The 20,478-nt window shown below is 39.8% G+C and overlaps 1 protein-coding gene across 1 annotated transcript in view; it reads left to right on the plus strand.

Annotated features, from left to right (window-relative positions):
- Window positions 1-20,478, plus strand: part of LOC103590996 (echinoderm microtubule-associated protein-like 6) — a gene marked incomplete at its 3' end in the record, with an annotated part of 206,778 nt that overhangs the window by 181,171 nt on the left and 5,129 nt on the right. The window contains exons 17-24 of the mRNA XM_008573359.1: window positions 1,196-1,296; window positions 2,597-2,799; window positions 4,801-4,912; window positions 5,163-5,290; window positions 10,006-10,147; window positions 13,058-13,210; window positions 13,386-13,517; window positions 19,838-19,926. Of these exons, the coding sequence (XP_008571581.1) occupies window positions 1,196-1,296; window positions 2,597-2,799; window positions 4,801-4,912; window positions 5,163-5,290; window positions 10,006-10,147; window positions 13,058-13,210; window positions 13,386-13,517; window positions 19,838-19,926 (1,060 nt within the window). The remainder of the gene's footprint in view (window positions 1-1,195; window positions 1,297-2,596; window positions 2,800-4,800; window positions 4,913-5,162; window positions 5,291-10,005; window positions 10,148-13,057; window positions 13,211-13,385; window positions 13,518-19,837; window positions 19,927-20,478) is intronic.

Consider the following 20,478-nt stretch of genomic DNA (forward strand, 5'->3'; position numbering starts at 1 on the left):
AGCATCCTTTAATTCCTACTTTATTGAGTGTTAATTATTTTTTTAAATCATGAATGAGTGTTAGGTTTTTGTCAGATACCTTTTCAGCATCTATGAAAACGATAATATGATTCTTCTCGTTACAGCTCTTAGGATGATAAATTATTTTATTTGATTCCTTAATATTGAACCACCCTTGCATTTGGTCATAGTGTATTATTTTTAATGTGCTTTTGGATTCTATTTGTTAAGATTTTATTTAAGATTTTTATATCTATCTTCATAAGAAAGATTGATCAGTTGTGTTCTTTTTATTAATTGCTTTTTTTTTACATAATGGAAATTATGTCCTAATATACCGGAGAAGATCATCAGACAGTCCACTAAGACCAGGAAACCCTTAGATTCCAGCGTGATGAGACTGTACTCTAAAGTAGAAATTTCTCTGACACTGTGGGATGCCAGGTCTACAGCCCAGTCTACAATTAGTCCTTACTTTTATATTTGTGCTTCTGCCCCTTGGGTTATAAATCTACCTTTCTAAATGTGCAGCATCTTCAAATGCCTTGAATCAGTAGATGACATCCTTTCTCTCTCTATGGCTCAGTTTCTAGGGAATACATTTTTAGCGGAAGATCTGTTTAACCTGAAGTGATGCTTTCCACAACAAAGGTGGTGCAGTTGAAGCATCTCTTTAAGCATCTTCAAATGCCTTGAATCAGTAGATGACATCCTTTCTCTCTCTATGGCTCAGTTTCTAGGGAATACATTTTTAGCGGAAAATCTGTTTAACCTGAAGTGATGCTTTCCACAACAAAGGTGGTGCAGTTGAAGCATCTCTTTAATACAATTGTGATATCTTCTTCCTCCTCCTGCAATGAGAGCTCTGTGTTCCCAGAATTACTTGCAGTTGTATGGTGGTGGCATTAATTTTACCTTATGGAGACATTTGATATATTTAAACTATTTTTTAATTTGTTTAAAGCATAGGTAAGTAGACTTTGGTAGCAATACTAAGAAGAGAGGGCTCAAACGTGCAAAGAAATGCCACAGCTCATTATTTTAATGTAGACTCCTGTGTGTATTTTAAATCATCATCTAATTCAGTTGTCCTGTTAGATGTGCTTAATGAAAGACCAAATGCATGCTTTTAATAAAAGTCTGTATCAGTGCTTCCATCCAAACTAAAATTGTTTTTCCTATTTGTCTCTTACAGAGGACATAAAGATAAGATATTTGTGGTAAAGTGTAACCCACACCATGTTGACAAATTGGTTACAGTTGGGATGAAGCACATCAAATTTTGGCAACAAGCAGGTACTGTGGTTTGGGTTTATTATTTGTGTGGTTGAGAGCTTTACCCCAGCTAGAGAAAAACAAAAAACCATTGCCATTACCTGGCTTGTCTCTGCAATCTAAATATAAAAATGAGCCTAAAAAAATTATCTCCCAGATTAACTTTAGGCTGCTTAATGTCGAAGCTTTGAAACTTAGACCACTTTATATGATGCTATTTCTATGCATATTCATCAATATCTAGAAAGCTTTCTAAAAGCAGTAAATATGTTGGACTACTGAGCAGGAAATAAAATAATCACTTTGGTTGGGTAAATAAAATTTTCAATATTTTGAGACTTCCCTTATTAATCTGTCACAGAATTTAGCACATGAATTAAACCCTAACTCCACATATAGTAAGTGGTCAAAAGAAATATTTGTGGATTATAATGTCGGTAATAATAATGAGTAAATAAGCAATATAAAACATTATAATTAGCAATATAGAATAATATAAAACATGTAAGAATGTCTTATTCTTCTCAGTAATATGCAAGACCTGTTATTGCAATTGTTTCTGAATTCTTAGTATCAGCTTTGCTACCAAGCCCAATCTTAGAATGCACAAAACGTGAATAAGCTACTGTTCCAGTGCTTTCTGCTTTGAAAGAAAGTATAATGGCACCCGGTGTGTCTGGAGAGCCAGCCTGTGCATAGTTACCTTAAATGAGGCTGGGTTTCTCAGTGGTAGGGGTGCTGGGAAATCTGAATATACAAGGGACAAATCTGATGGTTTGTCTCAGTACACTACCTTCTCCTAAACAATTCATTATCACCCAAAATCACAGTGATAAAAATTGAGACAGAGCATGTAGAACATATTTAAATTTTCCATTTATAGTTGGTACTGTTTTTGTTCCGTTTGGTGCATGTTCATGAAGACTTCCCTCACTCCCTCGCACACTCAGGTATTCCTTCCTCTGGCTGGCACAGACTTGCCCTGAGCCTTGGTTAGATGCATGTCTTGGACTGAGATACACATTGAGTTCTCTCTCCAGCCAGACCCTAAGTTCCTTGAAGGCAGAACTCTTTCTTTTCATCTTTCTATCCCCAGCCTTGAGCATTGTGCCTGCCACAGAGTAGGGATTCAATAAACACTGAATTAATGAATGAGCAAATGAGAAACACTCTTATAATATTTTTGTGTATAATGTTCTCTGCAATTTTTATGTATACAAATAATGTAGACACACCAGGTTTTTTATTGAAGATCATTCTACATGCTCATAAGAGGTATTAATTTTTTAAAAGAGTAATAGATAATTTTGGTCCACTCCAGGTGGGGGCTTCACCTCTAAGAGAGGAATTTTTGGAAGTGTCGGAAAATTGGAAACAATGATGTGTGTTTCTTATGGGCGAATGGAAGATCTGGTGTTTTCAGGAGCAGCTACTGGAGATATTTTTATATGGAAAGATATCCTACTACTAAAGACAGTGAAAGCTCATGATGGGCCTGTGTTTGCTATGTATGCATTGGATAAGGTATGGTATGTTTTACAGAATTCATTTTCCTCATCAGCTTTCTGAAATTATCAAGTAGTCTCGAGAAGACCCACCAAGAGGGTGCCTGTATCTAAAAGCAGTTCTGCCTGAATTAGGAAGCAGGTGTTGCGAAGCTCAAGGGAAGACAGAGAGGGGAGCACAAACATTTTCATAATTTCTTTCATGTATCATTGTTTCCATGCACTTTCTCTCCTCTTTTTTCATACTTACTATTCCTGGCTCTCGCTCCTAAGAGTCCCTTAAGAAGTGTTGGGATAAATATGGATACTCAGCAGCAGAGGAGTCCTAAGATGTATTGCAGCATTGTCTTCCTCCTCGGTGACAAAAGAGCAGACACCTGAAAGTACCAAGTGCTTAGTTACTGTCCCACACATGGATTTGTTTTGACCTAAAGTTATGTTCATAACCAGTTTGCTCCTGCATAGACAGGTTCAGCTTTAACAAGAGTGTCAGAGTGAAGTCTCTTCAGCAGCCATGTTTCCACTCAGCTTATCTCTGTCCTGTCTGTCCATCTGCCTTGCAGTGTTCCTTTACAAAGATTACACTTATCTTCAGTGCTATTAAAACACTTTCTTCAAGCAACGTGCCAGCAAATACCAACTTCTCCATTCACTTCCAGTTTGCTGGTGGTACCAGTTCATCTGTGCTCTCTGACCTCCAGTCTAAGCCACCCAACACACCTACCTAAACTAAGCGTTGTCTTTCATTTACCTGTCCCCAGGAAAATGTGTTGTTCCCACTACAAAAGTAGGTTTTTATCAGATGTATAATTATAATGGTTGTTTTGGTGGTTAATCTTTTTTTTTTTTTTACTGGCAAATTTGTTTTTGATTAAACCACAAATGTTAGAAAAGATTAGAGCAAAATGCAGAATTTCTGTAGGCCGAGAAGTTGATGGGGTATAACTTGTTCAAGCTCTTTTGTTGTTTGGTAAGTTAAGCTGCAATAGCGTGGGGGAAGACAAGGATATCACAATATAATATACTGCATTTAAATTTAATGAGAAGTTGATGGGGTATAACTTGTTCAAGCTCTTATGTTGTTTGGTAAGTTAGGCTGCAATAGCGTGGGGGAAGACAAGGATATCACAATATAATATACTGCATTTAAATTTAATTTGGGGATTGAATCACCCTGGTCTAAATTTTGTAAGAATAAGGATATTTAATGTAATAAATTTCAAAACATTATTTCCTTGTGAGCTTTTCTTGAAATGCATTAAATTAAGAGTTTCTGAGAAAACAATGAATTACTCAGTATTTTCTTAAAAAAAGAAAAAAACTCTAGTGAGAACAGTTGGTATACATGATAAATTGCCAGAAATGAAAACTGGTAAAACCAAGAAATCATAAGCTTAGAACAAGAATAAAGATAATTGTTCAGTAGAAAAAAATATCCAATATTTTAAGCTTTTTACTTTCCAGCTTTTGTGAAAATTAATCTGGATTTTAGTTATTGTGGAAATTGATGTTTACTGAACAAAATATCAGGATAGTTTTATTATATGAAGTACTTAAGTTACTCAATAATAAATCATGATGTTTTCTCCTGGAAGTAATCATTTAATTTTTAAATATTTGACAATCATTTTTAATTGTGATATTAATTCCAGTACATTTGGTAGGAGTATATGAGACACCAGAAACTCTGCTGGGTTTTGAGGCTAGTCCCGTCCCATAGTTGGGGGACTGGGCACAGACCTAGCCATCCACGATCCAATGTGTAAGGTGCCGACCCATGGTCTGAGGCAAGTGCAGTGGACATACAACAAGGACGTGCTTAATCCTCCTAGAGAAGTGGGGGAGAGATGATTTCAGAAAATGTTATACAGAGAATGCTATCACCAGATTTTTCCATCTTGTATGTTTAGGAATTAAACATACACAAAGCTGCTTTACCCAAGGGGGAATCCTGTTGGGGTCAAGTGGATAATTGGTCATTTTGATGTGTATATAATACTTGCCATGTGTGCCTTCACAGGGCTTTGTAACAGGTGGAAAGGATGGAATTGTGGAGCTCTGGGATGATATGTTTGAAAGATGCTTGAAGACTTATGCCATCAAAAGAGCAGCGTTGTCAACGAGCTCAAAAGGTGCACTCCCAAATATGCAATAGAAATCTTTCTGTTCATAGGGATGGATATGATAGTACGGAAGCTCTTGGAAAACCATTACCACATCACTCATCTCTCTTCTACATTCAGAGCTCTCAGCCCCTGATAGAAATGTCAGGGATGATTTTCTAGTACCTAATTCTTTGGAACTATAAAAATCAAATTTATACTAATCATCACTCTTTTTTGTTGTTTTTGTTCTATTAAATACAACATTTTCCCACCCCAGGCTTGCTTTTGGAAGATAACCCTTCAATTCGTGCCATCACTTTGGGACATGGGCATATCCTGGTGGGAACAAAAAATGGAGAGATTCTGGAAATCGATAAGAGTGGCCCAATGACGCTGCTTGTTCAGGTACTGTGTTTGTACATATTCTTTTTTTTTTTTTTTTTCGTGACCGGCAACGGATCGCAACCCTCAGTGTTGCGCCCGTACTGGACCGGGACCGGCAACGGGATCGCAACCCTCGGTGTTGCCCCCGCTCCTCGCTCAGCCAGTGAGCTGCCGGTCTGCACGTGGGATCTGAACCCTCGGCGGGAGCGCCACCGCGCTTCCCAAGCGGCACACTGTAGCAGTGCGCCACCGGGCCGGCCCATATTCTAATCCACAGTTCACATCAGGGCTGGGACTGGGGCGAGGCAAGGTCTTGCTTAGGGTTCAGAAACTTAAAGAGGTTCTCACTTTGGGGTTGTGCCAGCCGTATTAGTTACCTATTGCTAAGCAACACATTGTCACAAACTTAGCACAGCAACACACATGTATTATCTCATAGTTTCTGCAGGTCAGGAGCCTGAGCACAGCTTAACTGGGTACCTCCTGTTAGGGTTTCTCAAGGTTGCAATAAAGGCCAGGGTATGATCTCACCTGAGGCTCAGCTGAGGAAGGATCTGCTTCCAAGCTCACTCAGGATGTTGGCAAAATTCTGTTCCCTGTGGTTGTGTGACTGAGGCCTTTGTTTCTCACTGGCTGTTGGCTAGAGGCCACCCTCAGCTCCTAGAGGCTGCCCACAGCTCCTTACCACATGGGGTTCCCCAACAGGGCTGCTTGCTTCCTCAAAGCCAGTGAGAAGGAGAAAGAAATAGACACCACGATCTTATGAAAGAAATAGACACCATGATCTTATGTAAGATAATCATACCATGACATGCATGTCATCACGAACACTCCATCACCTTTGTCATATTCTATTGGTTAGAAACAAGCCAGAGGTCATACCATACTCAAAGGGAGGTGATTACTCAAGAGTGTGTAGCCAGGAGGATCATGTCCATCACAGAGAGCCTGTCCATCACAGTCCACTCTCTGGCCACCATTATTTATGTCCCTACTACATATAAAATTCTTGACCCCCCTCCCAAGGCCCCTAAAAACCTTATCCCATTACTGGATCTGCTCAAAGTCCAGAGTCTTACCATCAAAATCAGGTCTAGCTGTGGATGAGGCTCCTTAGGTGTTTTCTCTCGATCTGTCAATCATAAGACAAATGAGACAAGTTATCTGCGCCCACGCACCAAGCGTACGAGTGCCTCTTCAGATTGTGCGCCTCACTCTGCTCTCAGCCTTGATTCCCATAAACACGTTACATTTTCCTTACCCTCCCTCTCCGATCTGTCAATCATAAGACAAATGAGACAAGTTATCTGCGCCCACGCACCAAGTGTACGAGTGCCTCTTCAGATTGTGCACCTCACTCTGCTCTCAGCCTTGATTCCCATAAACACGTTACATTTTCCTTACCCTCCCTCTCACTTGAAGAATCCTTATTAGGTAAAATGGTATTGAAATAAATGATATCCAAATCTTCAAAGAGTAAAAAAATGATACAGCCTCACATGGAGGGGAATGGTAGGATGTGGAGGGAATAGGGAGTCCTGCCCAGTTTGGTGAGGGATAGGCCTTATTTATGGTGGAAGGGGCGTGCTGAGGGTGAAGGGTATGTGTTCAGAAGTTGGAGCAAAAAGAAGACATGCTGATGATAGGAGCTTTGGGCCTTCTGTGGGTCTAGTGGAGGAGCTTTGCCTTCTTCCCCTGAGCTGATTCACATCTGCAGGCTTGCTGTGTCTGGACTGAACTCCAGAGTCCCACTGAGAGGGTCCCTCTGAATTGTTGCATCCTGGGAACAGGCCTGCACACACACCATGGCTCAGAATGCTTCAAGGGAAGCTTTAAAAATGCATGTTCCCAAGCCCCACACTGGATATCCTGAAAGAGAATCTGTGATTTTTTGTTTGTTTGTTTTTTGATTTGTATTAAAAACAAACCTCCAAAGTTCTATGGCTGATTGGTCCAGGCAGCCCGGATGGAAAACTGAGCTGGAGATGCTTGATGTGTAACTTTGTTCTCCAGCTGTTTTCTCTTTTGTTGTTTCCTTCCAAACTAATTTCTTTTTCTTTCTGGCCATAGCTTCTTTTAATTTTATTAAAAAGTAAGTGTTTACTTCTTTTTAATCCTCAAATATTTGAGAGCTTAAATTGTTTGCATATTTGCTATATTGATAAATACTTTGGAAGATTTATACTATGATTTAAACAATGCTGTAAGATTTAAACTCTAAGTTTTCTAATTTCAAAAAGTTGTTATGTTATAATTGAGGTAATTTTGTTTAAATGTACTTTAAACTTGACAATAAAAGCTTTTATTTTTGTTTCTTTACAATTCTTTTCTTTCTTATATTTGTTTCTGTTTCTCTAATAAAATAACCACAGCTACCATTTTATTGAGCACCTACTATGTATCAGGCAATACTCTTGTATAAAATTTATCTCTCACCTTCACAACAGATTTGCTCAGTTGAAATTGTTTTATAGATGAGGGACCCAAAGCCTAGTAAATTGCCCATGGCCACATGCTAAGAACTGCAGAGCTGGGATTCAAACCAACGTTTGTCAGATACCAGAGCCCTTTCTTTTCACTACCCCCGGCCCTTCCCCACAGTTCTCCTATCCTGGATACTGCAGGCAAGCAGTGCAGAACCTTCAGACCAGATGTCAGTCACCTCTGTCTTCTCACCTTACATGTGCACCATTCTTTTCCTGTCCTCTTCTGTGTCCTACTCTCATTTGTTGTTTCCTCCTAGATAGAACTCAGTAGTTGGGTTCAGTTAGTGTTGGTTGGGCTCCTGCCAAGGTCTTCCCTGTACTGTGTGGTGTCCACAATGGAATTAGGATTTCCTGCTCTCTCGGGCCTCAGAGTCCTGTTCTGAGAGAGGAAAGACACTGAGGGGAAAGTTAAGGAACAGCAGAGGCAGCGTGACTGAGACCATCAACTTATCCTGCGGTGGGAAGACTTCAGAACCACTTTTCCAGTTTCAGTGGCTTGATAATCCAATCACGGTTGGAATAGATTGCTTATTTTTTAAAAGAGAGAAAGCTAAGTTGGGGGAGGGAAGTGGCTATGGCAAGTTATGAAACTTCTCATTGTATGTACTTTGAATATAATCATGTCTCATTTGTGCAGCTGTTTATGATCAGCTTCATGGGTAATCAGTAGAAAAAGTAAGATCCTAAGCCGTTTCCTTGGGCCACTCGGGTGCTTCCAGCCTGTCTTGCTCACAGTCCATTGCTGTGTTTTACACGAAATAAAATAATCATGTTAGGGATGGCCGGTTAGCTCAGTTGGTTAGAGCATGGTGTTATAACACCAAGGTCAAGGGTTCATATCCCCATACCATCCACCCACCAATAAAACCAAAAAAAAAAACCCCAAATAAAATAATCATGGCAGATTAACAAAATATAATTTTGCAATCAGTATGAGGCAGTGGTTTGAAAGGATCTCAGAGCCCCACAACCCTGCTCTCAAGTAAAACGTACAAAAGAAGAGCTTTAAGCAGAGCCAGCCTGAGAGAGTATGTCAGGCGTTGTCACCTGACCCATCCTTGACCATGGCTGTGGGGGTGGGAAGCTTCTGAAGAGAAGAAAAATAGAAAACTGGGGATAAAAGGTGCCACTAAATCCAATAATTCAATAACAATGTCTACACCCTTTAAACCCTCATCGTCTCAGATATTTGAATGTCAACTGTATTTGGAACTTTACATTTCCTGCCAAATTCCCTTCCCAGTGAAATTAATCATCCAATTTCTCTTTGGAAAGCCACCTGTTCCCCAAAGCATTCCAGCCACAAACACCTTTCAGATGCCTGTGTATGGTCTTGCTTTTTGCTTTACTAATGAAAGCCTCTTTATAATTAGCTGCTGAAAACAGAAATTTGGTAAACAATCTGGTCTGGTTGGTTTTATTGCTCTGTAGCACTAATCTCTTTACACTGCTTTGTTGAGTGATAAATTATAGGACTCAAATTCATTTTTTCCCTGTTCAGTGTTCATTTTTCAAAATGTTGTTTTATCTCAGTTATTCTCCTAAGCCAGTCAAGTGTGTTCGTGATAAGATATAGGTATGCAGAATTGGTCCAGTGCATATTAAGCACTTTCATTTTCTAATATTTATTGTTGATAGACATAGATAGACCAATTTGTGAGCAAATGCTGAACCTGAGCTATACCCAGGACACTTGAAATGAAAAATTGTCTCTCCTTATTTTTGTTCTGCCAAATGCTACATATCCAAAAGACTAAAATTGCATGAATAACAAGAATATTGCTGTCCAACTCCACTGACAAAGACAGGTGGTACCTACATCTTTTAGAAATGATTTTATTAAAGGAAATGGTTTGTGTCATTGTGGTCAAGCTGTTTTATTAGGAGGCAGATATATACTGTGTTTCTTCAGTATCAAACTATAAGATAAAATGAGGGCATTTCACTATTCACCTGGATGTTTCCAAATGGGAAGGTGTTTAGCATCATATAAACAAAACCAATAAGCAGTGAATCCATATCTTGCTTTCTAAATGAATAATTTAGCATCATGTAGGCCCAGCTTTAGATTCAAGTTCAAGGGAAGAAAGTATTCAGTGTAATCATTTTAGTTCATGGAAGCTCAAACTGTGTTTATTCATATTTGAACCATTTTGAGGTACTTGCAGGCTAACCATGCAGCACAGGCTGCAGACGGGCTAGCCAAAAAGCATGAGCTGAGTTGACATTGTCCTGTTTCTTCTCCCGCAGGGGCACATGGAAGGAGAAGTGTGGGGGTTGGCAGCTCACCCGCTCCTGCCCATCTGTGCAACAGTGAGCGATGATAAAACGCTTCGGATCTGGGAATTATCCTCCCAGCACCGCATGCTGGCAGTACGGAAACTCAAAAAAGGTACATAACACCACCTTGCACATCTGCAAAAGTGTTTACAAGCAACAGAGTGTGTTGGACTCATTCATTCATTCAACTAATATCTAGTGAGAGCACCTGCTATATGCCCCCCCAAATATGCTAGGCTACGGGAACTCAGTGTTTGTCGCTACAGTCATAACTAAGCACATGTAGAATTATTCCAGAAGGCTGGCCTGATCCAGTGGTGCCCAGCTCTATCATTCACTTCATTTTCCTTGCACTGCACAGACATTTGCCACCTGGGGGCAATATGTCCTTCCTCTTCCCATTGAGAGCTGTGTGAATCAGTTGAAACATGCAGCTCGTAAAGAATGCTATTTATTTATATGACTAATAGTCTTCAGAACTTAGTTTATTACTGAAAAACAAAGGTCAGTTTTGTAGAAAAATAGTACTTAATATCAAGAAATGAGTAAATATGTATTGAATACCTATATGCACTAGAACTAAGAAAAATACCAAGAAGTATAAATTCAGCAAACATTTATTGAGTCGCTTCTATGTGTCAGGCACTGGGGATCCCAAGATGAATGATCTCATCTCTAGTGTCAGAGATAGACAAGATTTGAACAGAGTCCCAGCAACAGATGATCCATTCAAATGGGGTAATTTGAGGGGAGTCTAAAAATGGGACTATTTATAAAGGGGTAGGGAGGGTGTAAGGAAATGAGCAGGGATAGTGAGAGCTATGCAGCTAGTAAGAGCAAGTTCTATTACCAGCCCTGGGCCTGAAGGGCAAGAGGAGGGAGTGATTGCTGCAACCTTCCAAGTGAGGGCTGTGTGAGAATAGCCTGAAAGGAGTTGTGACCATCAGCCCAGAGACTCAGCCAGCATGCCATGACTCTGCAGGAGGTAGCTAGGAATAAATACCCTAACCTCCCTGTCCTTCCTCCATTTCTCTGTCCCTCCAGTCTCCTGCCCATGCTCCCCCTTGGCCAAACCCAACCAGAAACCAGAAGGCAAGGGAGCCCATGGCTGTAGTCCACACAGGCTAGCTTCAGGCATGGAGTGGGGTGGGAGAAGGGTGAATGGCAGGTGTAGAAGGACTAAACTGAAGATATCTGGCACAAGCAAGATGCCATGGAGGCGCAGAGGAGACCTACTGCCTGAGGCCACCTCATTAGGGAGGTGACATGAGAGCTGGGTTTGAACGGCTCTATGAATGTTCTCAAGACAGGAAAGCATGAGATTGGGTCTGTCTCTGAAATATTTGCACTGAGTAGTTTTATAAGCAGAGAGACATGGGGAGTGAATTCTAGGGGAATAAAATGAAAAAAGGTGTCTAGACAGTAGTAACAGAATCACCAAGCCAGAGACTGTGCTGGCATTTCACATTTAGTCTTCAAAGGAACCCACTGACTAAGCCCGTTATTATTACCACTTACAGGTTAGGAAACTGAGGCACAGGGAACTTAAAGAGTTTTTCCTGAAGTTACACAGCTAGGAAGTAATGGAACTGAATTCAAACCCAAGCAGTGTGGCTCCAGAGAGCACACACCTGTGGCCAATGCTTGACACTGTCACCCCTGCCACGTTGCCTCTCTTTGTACTGTGCTCCTGATAATTGCTGAAGCCAAGGTTCCAACCAAGTCTGAGTCCAAAGCCCATGCTCTTAACCACTACAAGAATCATTTTGGCCACTAATTTATATTGGAGAAATGATAGACCAGGTCCTCATTGTGGAGAACTTAAATGTCAGTGAATGGACTTTATTCCCTATGTTAAAAATTAATTCAAAAGAACAACTATTGACACATCTCAGATAAAGATGACCATTCGACCCAGTTGACCCCTGTTGTCCTGGCATAATTATTGATAGCTCTCCTTTTCACTCTCAGAATTGTCCTGGTTTGTATAATAAATTATGGTTAACCTAATCTTGATGACTCTCCCCAAGGGCAGGCTCCTCTTTTTATCCTCTCAGTACTAGCACCATGTCTGACTCACAGTAGAAAAATAAATGCTAAGTGAGTGAATGAATGAAGATAATTTAGATGAACCAATCTAAAGTTGTTGGTATGAACATAGTTTTCAGCATATCATGAACAGTGACAGAGTCTTTTATACAGAAGCTCAGTTTGAAATGCCTTAGCGCAAGGCATGACTGTTCCATCCCTGGGGCTGTGCTTACCAAAGTCTTCACTGTAAGAATGGTGGTAAAGCGGTGGGTATATGCTTAAATAGGCTTCCTGTTAAACATGCCCTCAGAAAGTCTATATTCCTCCTTCAGAAATGTCTTCCAGTGCCCCTACAAAGAAGTAGAAAACATTGCTCATGCAGCACCATCATGCTAGTATAGATTAGTTTTATAGAAACCCCTTGAGAGAATGTTGCCACATATTTTATTCTTCCCATGACAGAAGAGGCAGGAATGAAATCTTTCACTTCTAGAATTACACATTATGATCCATGGATTAGGGGACTCAAGTGACTAAAAGTAGAACAAGTTTCTTTAAAGCAAGCTTGTAAGTGAGGCATGATATCGAAACAGTGATTTCTAGAAATTTTATTACAGGACTCCCATTTTTAAGTATTACCTCTTTTCTTAGAAGCAAAGATACTGTTTATATTAATCCTCTATTCCTTTCCCCCACTCAACCCCACTTGTCTTTTGAAAACCCTAGGTATTCAGATACTAAGAAATGAATGGATAAACCTCACAGAAATTGAAAATGTATTTTTGACATTATGATCATTGTCCTTGGATTTGGGGAGAAGAGATGTTTTCAGTTATGAAGTTTTAGTTCTCCCAAGTGTGGTGTTAATTTAAAGACACAATCACATGTTTAGGCATAATGCACACACGCCTAATCCTCCATCTCTTCGTTTGGTTTGCTTTGACAGTAATATGCTGGATAATAGCAGTGTTCTCTGTGGATTCTTTTGTAGGTGGTAGATGTTGTGCCTTTTCCCCTGATGGGAAAGCCTTAGCAGTTGGCTTGAATGATGGCAGTTTCCTGGTCGTAAATGCTGACACTGTTGAAGATATGGTCTCCTTTCATCACAGAAAAGAAATGATCTCTGATATTAAATTTTCAAAAGGTGAAGATGACAGCAGATATTTTTAAAATACCCCAGTCTTGGGACAAAAAAAAATTATGAGAATGAACCACTTTAAATATTTCATCGGCCATTTCCCTACTTTAAAATACTAAGTTCCTGGAAGCAAATTCCCATATAAAATGTTTTGGTGTTAACTGCACATTTTTCTTTACAGATACAGGAAAATACCTTGCCGTGGCATCCCATGATAACTTTGTGGATATTTACAACGTACTTACAAGCAAAAGGGTTGGCATCTGTAAAGGTGCTTCTAGTTATATTACACATATTGACTGGGACTCTAGAGGTAAAGTATGTGGCTTTTAAAATGTAACTTCCGTTTTGAAAAAAATCAATGTCCATTCATGTATCGTTTCCAGGGAGAATGGTAGTTGAGTTTTAGAGAGGGACTCATAACAATATAAATGGCTATAATTTTACAACCCAGAAGCAACTGCTGTTAACATTTGGAGTATTTTTCCATCTTTTTGTTATTATTATCATCATCATTATTAATTCAAGCCACGAAGTTTTAAGACAGTTGACAATACATGATGCCTTCTGTTACATAGCAAGCCACCACCTCACTTTCTGGTTGGGCATGCTATGTGCTTCCTTGGGTCTGCTCCTCCTTAATGCTTTCCTTCTTCCGACCAAAGTTCTACCTCCTAGAGAACTGCCCAAAAAGTGTCAAGCAATTTTCATCCTTCAGCAGAGGCAGAAAGCTACATTTAGCTTGCCTAAAGTTTCTCTGCTTTCCAAAACTCCCAAACTAACCCCTACCTCCTCCAAGTCACATGCACCAATGCCATGAGGATTTAACTATTTATTCAATAGATCTATCTTCTGCCATGTGCAGAGTCTTAAGCCAGAAAATATGGAGGATCTAGAAGTGAGTAAGACATGATTCCTCCTCTCTGCAGAGTGTATATTCAGTGAGGGAAACATACTTGTGCTTAAGTGATACAAGAGCACAAACTGGGCAAGGCACTGGAATGAAAACTGGTGAATTACAGGGGCAATGGTGAGCATTACATACATCAGTGCTGTGGGGTGTGTCGCTTTTAAATCCTATCACAGAGACTTGGCTGATTTGCAGAGTCTAGAGCAGGCACTTAAGAATGGGTAGGGCCCCGCTTTCAAAGAAGTTATTGCCCGCTGTGGTGGAGAATCGCCAAGCCCATTGTGTGCCCCGAGGAGAGAGCTCCCAGGAGAGTCTATAGAAAGAGTGGCTTTTGGAATGGATCTTGAAAAATGAGCAGAAATTTGCCAGATATCAAAGTCAGGGCAGACCATTCCAGGCAAAAGGAACATGGTATGAGAAGATGTAGAGGTGGGAGGGACAGAGATGTTTAAGAAATAGTGAGTAATGCTGAGTGATGGTGTGCAAAGGGACGGGAACATGGGGGCAAACTGGACAGAGTGTAAAGGAGCTTTGACTCATGCTGGGAAGTTTAACAGTGCACTTTATCTGTCAGCACTAGTTCATCCCAAGGGATTTAGAGGGGAAGTTCTCTACCATCTTGGAGTTGAAAAGCAGCTAGTATCAACCAGGAGGAAGAGATGATGAGGTCCTCAACCAGAAAGAGGTTATTTCAGATATGCTAGAACATTTTATTTCAAGTATTTCTTGAAGTAGTAGCCATAGACTGGGGCTTGGCTGCAGTTCTGCCAGGCAGGTATTTAGTTGTAACTGTACTTACTGAACTGTAATTTGGACTTGATTTCAGCTTTACCACCTGCAGAGGTTTTATACAGTGCAATAGATTGAAGGGTGGGGAAATCATGCAATTTATTGTAAAAGAGGCACAAGTCCCAACAAGGGCAAAGGGAGATCAGATAAGTCCCTTTCACTTTCATGTCAGGGTAGTGCTGGCCGACATGGTGCCAAGGGTGTCACTAGCATTTGTGACAAGGCAGGACACTGACTGCCTGAGAGTCATCTAAGACTTGGTGAGGCCGAGAAGATAGAAGCAGCTGCTTCTCAAGCCCCTTCTTTCCTATTCTCTGCTGTGTTGTTTAAAACAAAAGTGATTTCCTCTATTTATTCTCTCACTAGGTAGAATAGGGTATGGTGAGTCTTATTTAGAATACACACACGCACGCACGCGCGCGCACACGCACGCACCACCCGATACAATATGTGAAATCCCAGTGATTTCACGATGACTATTAGGGGATTAAAACCCATTATTACTTATATTAGTGAGTGAAGGGCCCAGAGAAAATGGGATATATGAAGAGTGAGTTTTGATTGGGAGGATTTTTAAAAAATTATTTTTAGTAGTGGTAAAATACACATAACATAAAATTTACTACCTTAACCACTTTTAAATAGGCAGTTCAATGGTATTGAGTACATTCACATTGCTGTGCAGCCATCACTGACATCTGTCTCCAGAATTCTTTTCATCTTGTAAAATTGAAATTCTGTACTCATTAAACAGTAACTCCCCATTCCCCGAGCCCCTGGCAACCACCATTCTACTTTCTGTCTCTATTAATTTGACTACTCCAGGTCCCTCATATAAGTGGAGTCACATAGCATTTGTCTTTTTGTAACCAGCTTATTTCACCTAGCATAATGTCCTCAAGGTTCATCCATGTTGTAGTAGGTGTCAGAACTCCCTACCTTTTTATGGCTGAATAATTTTCCATTGTATGTGTATACCACATTTTGCTTATCCATTCATGTGTCAATGGACATCTGGGTTGCTTCCACAGTTTAGCTATGTAAATAATGCTGCTATGAACATGGATATACAAATATCTATTCCAGACACTTCTTTCAATTTTGGGGGGCTATATACCTAGAGATGGAATTCTATTTCCATAATTCTGCCCAAGGCTCTCCTCCTCAAGCTCAGGACGATGGAAAGGGCACTGGGAGTAAGAAGGAGGTGGTCACCTCGCCTCTCACCCTCAGGGCCCCTGCAGCCAGATGAGGGGGTCGGACCAAATGATTTCTGTGGTTTGAGAGTAGAACAGAATACTTTAGGGTTCTAGGGAGGAATTACACCATCTGGAGAACAATAGCAGTTGTGCCCATGAATCTTCCCAGTTTAATTCCAGTTCCATTAGCCATGAGACGTGTCATCCTGATATTCTTGTGCTCCTGATATCCCAGTTCCAAAATGCCTGATCTCAAGAATGTGCCATGCTGCCTCAAGCACAGCCTAGCTTTTTACAGTGGGGGCCTCGAGGGTCTGGCGAGGGTAGAGAGTGGAATTTAGAAGCAGAGATCCTTTGATCCTGTCAGAAATAGCAAAAGCATTTGCCAGAACCAGCTGGCTTGCCAGGGTGGGGAATGAAACAGCCGCCAGCCTCAGCAGCCTCGTGTGCCCATGGCAACCGCAGGTCCTAGGAAAACTGAAAAGCACATTGGGCTTTTGCAAGAACATCAGCTCTCCCCGAATAAAAGCTCCTGTGTGGAATGCTTGAAAAAGAACAAAATATACAGAGAGTGAGAAAACATGGAAGGATATTTTCTAGATGCTGTAAGTTCATTTCTAGAAACATCAGGACTATAAGATCTTTTAACAATTAATAGTCTGTGTCACAACAGGACATTTCATTCCCATTTTCATTGCAAATGACCTGATATACTTGCTACATTTAGTCCCAATTTTGGAATTTATTCTAACTTGTAAATTACATAGCAACTGGGATGATGTATGTAGATCACTTTGTGGAGTACATAGCTCTATATACCTAAAAGATGTGTTATTTACTATACGGTACCTTCTTAGTAATGAGGACAGTATCTCTTTCAATTCTCTTATTCTGTGTGAGCAGACATTTCTAGTGAATAAAAAGGTGAGGATTCTGAAAGAACAGGGCTACTAATATTCAGGGGCAATTATACTCATATATGGATTATACAGACTTTTTGCCCTTCGCTTCTGTTTCTTATCCTCAGAATATCTCAGTGGTTATATATATACAGAGCAGCAAGCAGAGGGGGAAAAAAGTGGTGACCTAAATATTTCCTCTATGCTTTAAAAAAAAATGTAATAATAGCAGTAAAGAAAATTTGGTGGAAACACACACACACACACACACACACACACCCATAATTATACTTTCCTCACCAAGAATAGCTTTTGTCGGTTTCTTTCCTTCACATCCTTGCTTGCAAGGAACAGAAACCCACTCCAACCAGCTTAAATTTTAAAATAATAAAGGATGAATTTATTGGAAAGATATAAGGATATCTCATAGAATCCAAGAGCAGGAAGCAACACGAGGAATGAACTGGAAAATGCTCAGAAACCAAGCCACAGTTCTTTCTCCCTTCTCTCCTGCTCTGGGACAGCTGGTCTCAACATCAACTGCTCTTCTGGGTCCTGAATCTGCCCTTGGCCACTCTGTCTGCACAAGCACATTTTCATTTTCACTTGGTCCAGTCTTGGTTGCCCAAAATGCCACCTTCAGTCTCTAAGTCCACATCTCATCCTAGATAGACACCCACTCATTCAGCTTCCCAGATTCCAATATCCCAGGACAAGGAATTTGATTGCCCAGCCCAGTCTGGGCCTGGCTTTTCTGGGGTCAGTGTCTGCCTCCAGAGCATGAACATGACCTCAGGGTCCTGGCCCTCAGTGGTGGTGGAGCGCATCTCAGGGAAGGGGCATGGGCTAGGTAGGTACTCCACAAGGTGTCTACAACACTGCATGGCACTTCTGGTGCTTATCTATATGTTTAGTTCTCTAATATTCTTGCTATCATAAAGTACCTCACTGAGCATTTTAATAATTTGGGGGTTTTTTTTGAGCTAAGTATGATCTTTGAAACTATGGTGTAAAGTGAGTTGAGATTACCTGAGAATTACAATTCTCTGAGTTCTGTTAATATCTCATGGCCAAAAATTATCTAAAATTAGCTACATTCAAAGAATTTTTACCAAATTTTTAAATCCTTTTTCCATGTGTTATTTTCACTCTTGAGAATCCTAAAAATGTAATTACTTTGCAGAAATATTTAGTTCATTGGAAAAGTATTTATTACTCATTCTCATATAATGCTAAATAGCCAAAGCTAATTTAACTCCCTTTTTCCTTTTCTCATTTGTGTACATTCAGCCATAAAGTCAGGCAAATGTGTCCATTTCAAAAGACACATTTTCAGATGTGCTGATCCTCAGAGTGAAGGCAAAACCTTCTATCATCATGTTATAACTCTACAACTTAGAAATGATTAAGGTTGTCAGTCAAGAAATAAAAGAAACTTTTTATTTAGTCACTTAGAAGTAGGCCTGCAGGCCGGCCCAGTGGCGCACTGCTACAGTGCGCCGCTTGGGAGTGCGGCGGCGCTCCCGCCGAGGGTTCGGATCCCACATACAGACCGGTTCCCGCTCACTGGCTGAGCGAGGTGCGGCCGCAACACTGAGGGTTGCGATCCTGTTGCCGGTCCCGGTCCGGTACGGGCGTGACACTGAGGGTTGCGATCCGTTGCCGGACACGAAAAAAGACAAAAAGGAAAAAAAAAAAAGAAGAAGTAGGCCTGCAACTACATAAGGTTAGCCAAGCTAGGGTTCAGACCTAGGCGGTGCCCACCCAAACTTTAAAGAACATGATACAAACGACTAAGTTCTTGTTTTGGTGTTATTTTTCCATGAAGGACACTTCAAGATCACTAGATGTATGTAGTTAATGGAACAAAGGGGGGCAGAAGACAGGGGAGAAATGTTATTATATATAGATACACTGAATTATTTATAGATGAATATTATAGTGTCTGAGATTTGCTTCAAAATAATCTGGGTTGCAGGAATGAGCAAGGGTACATGAAACAGGACTGGCCATGTGTTAGTAACTGCTGGAGCTGGACCATGGGCACATGGGGTCTTTATACCATTCTTGCTTCTATATATGTTTGAAATTATCCATAATTTTTAAAATGCTGAAAAATTCTAGAATGTGTTACTTTGAGTCGTTTAAATTTCAAGCCACAAGTGATTGTTGATGTTGTAGAAGGAGAATTTAGGAACTCTAATCTTTTTCAACACCAATCAAAATGAATCCAAGATTATAATTTTACATCAAACTGAAATGCTATTTTTGCTCAACATTTTTGTTTGGAGAAAGTCTTGGACTTCTTTTCAAATTTTCAAATAAGATGGGATGGGGAGAGAATGAGCATTTATAGTTTGTTTTGTGTTTCTAAACTTTAAAGGCAAATTTAGAATTTAGACCTAAATAAACTCAAATGCTCACAACGAGAATCTCACCTCTAATGCCATAATTCTTGCCAAAGCAATTTGCTTTTACTTAATCTGTGTGCTAGAAGACAACAGAGAAAAAGAGCAAAAAATTTATTTTGTCAGGCTTTGGAAAACTACAGCTATTTTCAGTGCAACAGGAAAACATATCAAGCTTGATTCTTTGTTATTTGAAAGATGTTCAAGGTCAAATTTTATGAGGTCTATATTCTGAAAATCATAGCTTTGGAATTTGTACCATGCCATGTAATTGCCCTTCTGTGCCCTTCTGAATAATTCAATGTATATTTATTCAATTGATGAGAATTTGATTAAAATGAATCAAAATAGTGGCAGCCCTACTTATTTTATAATAAAAAGATAAAGGCAGAGTTTAATTGCCTCTCTACTTCATTCTGTCGTAACAGGAAAATTGTTGCAAGTTAATTCAGGTGCCAAAGAACAACTTTTTTTTGAAGCTCCAAGAGGCAAACGGCATATAATAAGACCTTCAGAGGTAACAATCATACACAAAGCTTTTAAAAAATATTTCATAATGATTTTAAATGTGCATTGTAATAAAACTTATCAGTCATAACTACTAATATGAGTTACATTTGGTGTTCCTTTAAGCTTGGTAATTTCTTATATCTGATTGCTTAATCTGGTTTTCTAATTTCTGAGGACATATGGATTTGCTATACCCTGATGTGGCAATGTACAGTTGGGATTCTGCTTAATTTTTCTCTGTCTGAAGACAACAAATAAGATAACAATTTGAGTGCTGCATATTACTTTTTCCATTCGACATGTCATTTCATGCAAAGCTTTTTATGGACATAAATTTTTGAAACATTTTCTCAATGTTTATTATTTGTAATAATAATATTATTTATAACAATAACAAAAATTATTTTTTGGAACAAAAACAATCCATAATCTGATTATTCTAATGTATCAAACTGTTTCTTTTTCCGTGTTGTTCTCACGTTTGTAGCCACATACATAACTTTTTTTTTTTTTTTTCCTTTTTGTCTTTTTTCGTGTCTGGCAACGGATCGCAACCCTC

The sequence above is a fragment of the Galeopterus variegatus genome, unplaced genomic scaffold (assembly GCF_000696425.1).
Source record: "Galeopterus variegatus unplaced genomic scaffold, G_variegatus-3.0.2 Scaffold909, whole genome shotgun sequence".
Classification (NCBI taxonomy): Eukaryota; Metazoa; Chordata; class Mammalia; order Dermoptera; family Cynocephalidae; genus Galeopterus; species Galeopterus variegatus.